Source organism: Suillus subalutaceus, assembly GCF_016647625.1.
Source record: "Suillus subalutaceus strain FC151 chromosome Unknown DFJ58scaffold_191, whole genome shotgun sequence".
Classification (NCBI taxonomy): Eukaryota; Fungi; Basidiomycota; class Agaricomycetes; order Boletales; family Suillaceae; genus Suillus; species Suillus subalutaceus.
In genome coordinates, this window is record NW_024540440.1 from 87,037 (window position 1) to 94,780 (window position 7,744).

At 47.0% G+C, this 7,744-nt stretch overlaps 3 protein-coding genes across 3 annotated transcripts; 2 read left to right on the forward strand and 1 right to left on the reverse strand.

Annotated features, from left to right (window-relative positions):
- Positions 1–46: 46 nt before the first annotated feature.
- Positions 47–1,678, reverse strand: DFJ58DRAFT_818274 (eukaryotic mitochondrial regulator protein-domain-containing protein; the record flags this gene model as incomplete). Its single annotated transcript, XM_041391850.1, is given in 5 exon segments — positions 47–454; positions 505–759; positions 1,134–1,135; positions 1,148–1,340; positions 1,390–1,678. Coding segments are annotated over 5 exon segments (970 nt in total), but the record flags the coding sequence as incomplete, so codon positions are not given.
- A 117-nt stretch (positions 1,679–1,795) lies between these two features.
- DFJ58DRAFT_818280 (uncharacterized protein) lies at positions 1,796–3,663 on the forward strand (the record flags this gene model as incomplete). Its single annotated transcript, XM_041391851.1, has 7 exons — positions 1,796–2,050; positions 2,107–2,165; positions 2,229–2,425; positions 2,485–2,676; positions 2,824–2,960; positions 3,007–3,142; positions 3,222–3,663. 7 exons carry the CDS (start codon positions 1,796–1,798, stop codon positions 3,329–3,331), a joined length of 1,086 nt encoding a protein of 361 aa, XP_041237134.1. The 3' UTR covers positions 3,332–3,663.
- Positions 3,664–6,779: 3,116 nt separating this feature from the next.
- DFJ58DRAFT_917629 (uncharacterized protein) lies at positions 6,780–7,744 on the forward strand (the record flags this gene model as incomplete). The annotated part of the gene is made up of 4 exons (XM_041395539.1): positions 6,780–6,942; positions 7,118–7,263; positions 7,315–7,395; positions 7,441–7,744. 4 exons carry the CDS (start codon positions 6,780–6,782, stop codon positions 7,585–7,587), a joined length of 537 nt encoding a protein of 178 aa, XP_041237135.1. The 3' UTR covers positions 7,588–7,744.

Below are 7,744 nucleotides of genomic sequence, written 5' to 3' on the forward strand. Positions count from 1 at the left end.
ATTAAATATTGATGACCTTGACTCAGCTGGCAATCTGATGTGACAATTTATCATAAACTGTAAACCATCCATTGAAATGGCAATGTGCAAAAGTGGACGAGTAGCATATACAGATCCCGACAGTCGCACTATATTATTGGTTGTATATATAAGAAACGAATGCCCTACGGTAAGCACGATCTGACTCCGAACACAACAATGAAAAGAGGACGATATCCCCACGTCAGTTGGCCATCCATTGACGATCTTTTCTTCGTGATCGAACCGTCGCCCTGCGCTCGCTCTCCTTGGCACGACGCTCCTGCTCTTTGAGATCTATGAACATGTTGCCAACATCAATGAATTTGATTGTTGGGCGTCCAGGACGTTCGACAATATTCGTCTTTGTCTTGTTCTCAGAGGTAGCAGCGGCTGATTTTGTCGCGGCATCCAAAATGCCTGGCATGATTGGGTCCTAGTAGATAAATTAGTTCACTTGTACATCGAAAGAAATAATCAACAAACCTTGCCCTCGGGCACAGTCTCCCAAAACATCCGCTGGTACCTTTGTCGCGCCCAGTCGAAGCCACCGGCTTCTTCGTCTTCTCGATCGGCCTCCACTGCGTCGTATCTATCGCTATGTATTTTAGCCCCCTGCTGGTTGGTATCGTACTGTACGGGCACAGGCTTCGACTCATCAAGGGTGGTAAAAATCTTGGTTTGAGGCACGCCAAGGATACTTTCCATGCCTTGCACAAAACCTGTCTGTATGGGTTTACCCTGCAAGGTGTGTGAGCGTTAATGTCACAAGAGGAGCAACATATAGGTTCAGATAGGGTCGAAATGTGGAACCAGTGCCAGACGATGTAAGGCGTTTGAATTGCACGAATAATAATGTATTTTCAAGGCAAGGGAAATAGTGCTCACATCCTGCACGTCATAATAGAATTTTCGGTGGGGAATCAGTCAACAATTCCACATTGTGAGCAGTTGCAATTTACCTAAGAAAAGTATAAGATTAGTCAGTATATTTGAATATTAAGCGGCAGTAGAAGGAAGATGCAGATCAGTAAGGTGCGTAGATTTAACCATGTATGTGTCTATAAGACTAATCGAATTCACGTTGCTCATCACGTTCTTGAGAAAGGAAAGAAATAACGAGTTCTCACCTTTTTCCACGATTCTTCTAAACCTTTCAATCGTAGAATGGCATCGATACGTTTGATACTGAGGTGGTGTCTGGCAGCCAGAGCACGCACCGAATTAGCCTCGGGATCAGCCATATAAGAAAAATAGATTTGAGTGCGTAAAGCATCCGAGACAGGTGGAGGGGGACGGAATGATTCGTTAAGAGGAAAAGGCTGAAAAGTAGTGAGCATAATCATCATTGTGGTACTATCCTGAGCATACCGTTCCAGGGCTGAGCCAATTTCGTGGGGCGGGATCACGGTACTTGCGACCGGCACCTGCTATCCAGTTCTCATATGAAGGAGTTTGTGGGGTTTCGGCATCGTTTGGTAGATTGAGGCCCTCTAGGATAGCTTCACCAAGGGCATCATCTTCCTCGTCTGCCTCAAAAAATTCATCCTTTCTTGCGACGAAAGACTGGAAGAATGTTCTACGTGGACATCTGTGAGCAGATGGTAAACGCAAGGTGCGCTGAGATGATGAAGCTGATATACGCAAACGAGTGAACATTTGGGCGCAGAACGCGCAAAAATTTTGAGGCATTTCTGGTCGGCATCACGTGAACACTCTAGGGCAGGCCTCTGATAGTGATGTGCAGCCTGCTTGATGGGCATTATTGAAGATGACCATGACATTCACCAACGATGTATGCTATGGAAATAACAACGAGCTATTAGCTTTACTGAAGGGATATTCTGCATTGATTCCTCCACTTCACCTTAAATTTCCTGTTCAATATTCATTTACTGAGGTACACACTTTTCTTTTACACCAGGTTTTGCTCGCTCCGCACCTGGAGCAGTATCCACCCTCCGGGAGATACCAGCGATCATTTTGGAAGTGGTCAATTGAACACCTGGAACGAATGGACAAAGACGAAGAGGTCAGCTACGCTACAGTCCCACGCGCAAGGCAACTCATTCACAATTACACATAAAGGACGGCGAGATCGACACACGAATTTATGACCGTTATTTGTCCCTTATGTCGGGTTCGACGTAGGTTTATTTGCCATGAGAAGGTACTTCTAATCATCTCCATTTTGTGTCCTCACTGCACAGCGATCCTAGTGGTCCCCCACCGGACTCGTACATGACATATTACTGGAAGCCTTTAAGTTCACTTGGTTGTACCGATCGAAGCAGCCACGAAACCATCACACTACTCGAGTCTCGTACCACCATCGAGAGCGGAACGACAGGGCTTAGGACCTGGTGTGCAAGTTTCGTCCTTGCCAGTTATCTCATTGCGAATGCCGGTACGGTAGACACACCGTGCCATTCCTTGACTGGCCTTCATATTTCTTCATGCAACCAGAGACGATTCGTGATCAAACGGTCTTCGAGCTTGGTTGTGGGTCCGGTTTTCTTGGAATTATTGTGGCGACAATACAACAGAAATTTAACGAGCGTCATGAATCACATCGTCAGCCATTGCCTGCAGTACTGTTGACTGATGTAAATGCCGGAGTGCTTTCAAGGTGTCGCGACAATGTCCAACTTCGTTGCAGTGAGTTATCCCAGTTAACGTTCATCCTTGTAGCTCTTCGGGTAAATCAAATTGATGTGCTCTGCCTTGTACCCTTTCAGTCTCATTTTGTATTCTGTCTCGTTTGTCTCGATCAACTCAGACCGTGTTTTGCTTACTGTCGCGTAGATCAGTCATCAAATCACCCAAATATCACCTTCTCCACTCTTGACTGGTTCGATGCCCTTTCCCTGCCATGCAGTGAGAGCATGATGACAGCATTTCTATCCAAAGCGAGCGTGGGCGTTGTGATTGGTGCTGATATAGTAAGGCTCAAATTTGCCGCTTCGTGGTTGTCACTAATCTAGCCAGGTATTTGATCCGATTCTGGTCCCACCTCTGGTCGCAACATTGCGCCTTGCACTTTCCTTCGAGAGTGCTCGAATGGCAGTGGTGGCGTTAACAGTCAGAAATGAGCAAACGCTTGCGTATTTTGTGACAGAGGCTGGTGAGCAGTCCTCGACCTTTGTCGTGCGGTGAATATAATATTCAAGTCACCTAGTAAAAGAACTTTGTTGTGGAGGAAGTTCCGCACGCTTTCACCTCAGCTACATACTTTGATCTGGATACCGCTGGAGTGGATGCCGGTCTTGATGTGAAGATATTCAAATTCACACTCCACAATTCGGCGTCATAATTAAATGCGCGTTGTATTTCACAGTTGTTTCTACTCAGAGTTACTCTCGGATAACACTCATTCGACCTTCACTCGCACAGCTAGTCACACAATGTAACGAAGTAGTCTCCTAGGCCACCTAGTGAATTGGCCGGCGACAGACCGACGGCTTTATCACGTCTTAACCCTGATCTCGCTCATTCTCCATCAATTTCGATTGTTCAACTGCATAACATTTTCAAATGACTGATTGTTGTAAATTGGGGTTATACATTGAGAGTTGAGACAGACTTGAGCTAGGTATTTCAAAGTGGCCAAGTGATCTGGAGTAGTGACCAATATGTAGTATGCAGAACGTGCAACCAATTACCACTCGCGAGAGATCGACCTAAGGCAGTGACCGTCAAATCCTTAGTATCTTGAGGCACGATGCTTACCAGTGGTCACCGTACACGTGGGTCCCAGCTGGAATACATAGTTTTCCTGATGGACTATATCATGATTCGTGCGATAAGCTGTCAAGATCACTCGCCCAAATCACGTCGTGAATTGTTCGGTGATGTGAATATTGTGAAATGTAGGCACAAAACCAAACGAAGATTTCATAGCATATATTTCACGAACGAAGGGCCAACGTCCACGTCCCCCTGCTGCGGAATGGCTCGGACACGGAAGTGAAGATCGAGAAGGGAGTGCACATCCATCCCTTTTCGTAACTTCAAACCACCTGCAAGCAAAAAAAGATCACGCTTACGTTGTCGCATGGTTCTGGACGTGTACGAATCATCGAGAATGCGAGAACTGTGTTCTTTGTGCGTGACATCTGCAAGGGGTGATAGGCCTCAACTACTTTAGGCTGTAAACGTGAATGAAGTGTTGTGCATCACGTTGAAAAGTAATATAAACGAGGGAAAGTAAATATCGCGGACTACTGACCTACGCATCCGACGGAACCTGTCCTAAAACGGTGAAAAGGCAATAGTCGTTTTGCCGTTATATATTTCTCCGGTAACAATCCTGTAAGGATGGTCAGCTGTGAGTTCTCTATCATAATCATGGCGGCCTGCGACAAAATGTCGAGCCTACGACCGATAAAAATGACCTTCTCAATTCCTAACCGAACGATGATCAGAGGACCGTATTTGTCAATCCATCCCGCTATAGTGAGGGATGCGCTTATCAGCGATATGACACAAATCAGTGTTCAAAAGCCAATAAGTTGAATGCGAAATTTACAAGTGTCGCAGCAGCGAGTGCCCCAAATGGGAGGGAAAGATGGGAGGGGAAGATCGCTCTCTGATTTAGAAGGCACGCCTGAGCAATAAGAAACGAATTACTCGACTTCAATCGGTTCATACTTCTTCTTTGTCTACTCGAACATAGCTCTATGAATCCTGTACTTCCTTGATGCAACGATAAAATGACCAGAACGTTATGATCCTGGAGTTGCAGTTTCAGTACTATGAATCGGACCCTTACTCAGTTACTCGTTCATACCTAGAATGCGGAAAGACACTGGCATATGGGATCAAATAGGACGACTACTATGCCCTACAATTTGAATGAAGAGCAACGGTATCAGCGAAGGTTGTCGAGAACAAAAATGGGTGTTATTAACTGACCGAAACGCACTAATATTCCCAGTTCACACAATCGCAAAGGTGTCAGACAAGGGAGATGCCGCCGGAAAAAAATGACGTGAAAAAATCTCCGAGTGCGATACCGATGAAGTTTGGTCTCCTCAGTCTGTTGATGCACGAGTTCATCGCGTACGAACGAGGTACCTAGGGGATGTACACACCCGTCCTGAAAAGAACTGAGCGAGCGCCGTACAGGAGAAATGGGGACTTGCTTTAGCTGGGAAGTGTCATTTCCTATAGACGATGCAGTTGAGCTCGAGCAATACTACGAGATCCGGACGGTGGTGCTTCTGGAATCAGGACCCAAGTGCTAATCGAAACCGCCAAAAAATACTAAGCAGCCGACTGCCCGACAGTAGGTCGGTGGAATTTGGCGAGTAATCAGTAGTACGAGATCCAAGACTCCAAAGGTTGGTGAGCCATGGCCTTTCTATTGTAGTCAACTATTGTCCAACATTGTTGCAGGTGAGGTGGCCAAAACGCGATATATTAAGTTTTCTCGCCTGAGGAGAAAAAATCGATCCTTTGGGCCGAAACACCAGGGAGAGTTGCAGAAGAAGTTTGGCTTGAATTAGCGAGCGGAGTTGCGACCACCCTGACACTAGGGTCCAAAGTCACTTTGATTTCAAGCTTGTGGACCAAACAAAAAGCTGGCGCCCACAAATCGCCCACCAACCGCCGCGATCGTCCTTCAAAACTGAAAACCAGATAGCTCAACTTTAACCACTCAAGCGTAACGCAAGAGGGCTCCTCGCAATCAAATTTCTCGAATTGTTGATCTTGAAGAACGGTGGAAACGGCTTCGATACCCATTGTCGCACCCATGGATCCCTCGCAAATTGGAGTCGCCTATGATGAATTGTGTCGCCTACGAGGGCATGCAAGACAGCTTGGTCGCACTTCATGTTAGCTTGGTCACAGCTCAGCATTGCCGATTTCTGCATTGGCAAAGGCAAGAACTGGACGACACGACGGTGAAAAATCGCTGTTCTCCCGCCAACAACGGTGCTGGGTATCTTCATGGTTTCTGCATCTTGACAGTATTTCTTCTTATGTTGGATCATTCGGTTTGACATTCTTCCATCTGGATGCACGGAATTTGTGGGGATTTGAGGCAGCTTACGATGCATGTGGGGGGCACTGAGCCGAATTATAGTCACTGGTGAGTGTCTTGTTCACTCCAACCATGCTTTGTTTTCTGGGGCATATTACTACTGGAGTGGCAGTGGTGGCCACCTGTCGATGTTGATGGAGGCTGTTGCGTCAGTTGAGAGTTTTGGGCGGTTTTGATGCAGCCACAGTCACCATCTTGACTCATACCAATGCTGCTTGAGACATCTTGCGAGCTTGAGAGCACACTGCTGAGTCGCTTTCATGTGTTATGGTGGCGGTTGCGAACTTGCCTTGGCTCGTGCACGCGAATTAGCGTGACGCCCCTTTTTGTGTCACGCCGCTTGTCATACCAACATGTCACGCTGTACTCACTGAGGGAGTAGCTCGCTATTGCGGTTTTTTTTGGAATGTCCAGGGGATGCAGTTGCTCAGGATGGTTTATCAGCCCATTGTTGGAGATATAATGTGTAACATACAACAGAGAGTTCCAGAGTCCACGCACTCGAGCCTCGTGTGTACTGACTCTTTTCCAGGGCAGGGACGGGTCGGCTTGTGCAGCATTCTTATGACGCTCTAAGCAGCACATAAAAGGTCGAACAGGTCGCCGAATCCTATCATGAAACTCGAACATACAGGCATCCGACACGTTGAGTGTCATGCATGTTGCTTCCTTCGACGTGGTCCGTAGGTTTGACGGAGCAATCTGGGACCCAATCATGGTGATGCTGTCCCTCCTCGCCGTCTTGTGTCTTTCGTTTTGCCCTATCGATGGCCTGTTCTGGATTGGGGTCGCCCATGAAGATGTTAAAGAGAATTGCTTCCGCGGAAGCAAAATATCTCGAGATTCACAAGTGCCACACTGGGATAGGCGCTCACCAGGTATTCGGCACTGACTCAGCCCTGTCGAGATTGTGAATTGGGGATATTAACTCAACCCTGTCGGAATTGCGAATTTGGGGTCCTGAATTCTAGTCCCCGTCTCTCAATTTATTTATTTTCGCTTTCCTTCCTTCGAGCTCTCGTTGGTATTTAAAACCCTAATGTCTTCTCGCAGGATACACGACATCCTTTCCCTTCGTTCTCCCTTGTAATGAGCCAGTCTTCGACGAGCAACATGAGGTTGCCCAGCTACAGGACTTTTACTTGCTTCGCTTCCACCCTTACCCGAGGGTAAAGCCGAGCCAACGTGAGAGCCTGATGGTGAGCCATCAAAGCTCATTGGATAGCTATTTTTCACATTTTGTTATCAAGAACACTGTAGATGATCGCCTCAGCAATCAGTACGATGTTGTTGATGAAGACAACAGTGCTAGACCGGTGATTCTTGACTTCGTACGCATTTGTATTCTTGTACCCTGACTTACTCTCAAAATGCAGTCTGATGTCCATGAGGAGCAGCATCCTAATGTTGAGAACCTGCAGGAAGCTGTCGAAGTTGCCGAGGCCGGCGTCAAACCTCGCGTCAGGCGCCTCAGCTTGACCACTTTGATCATTGTACGTTTGCTAGCCTTGCTTTGTCATTGATGGCGTCCATTCTCTCACGCGTTACGCCGGCAGGACCTTGCATTGCTAGTGGCCAGAAAGCTGGCTTTGAAAGCCAGGTAGTTGGCCTTCAAAACTAGGTAGTGGCCATAGCAGCACAGACGCCAGTATTCGATATTGAGAAAAACCAGGCGGCGAT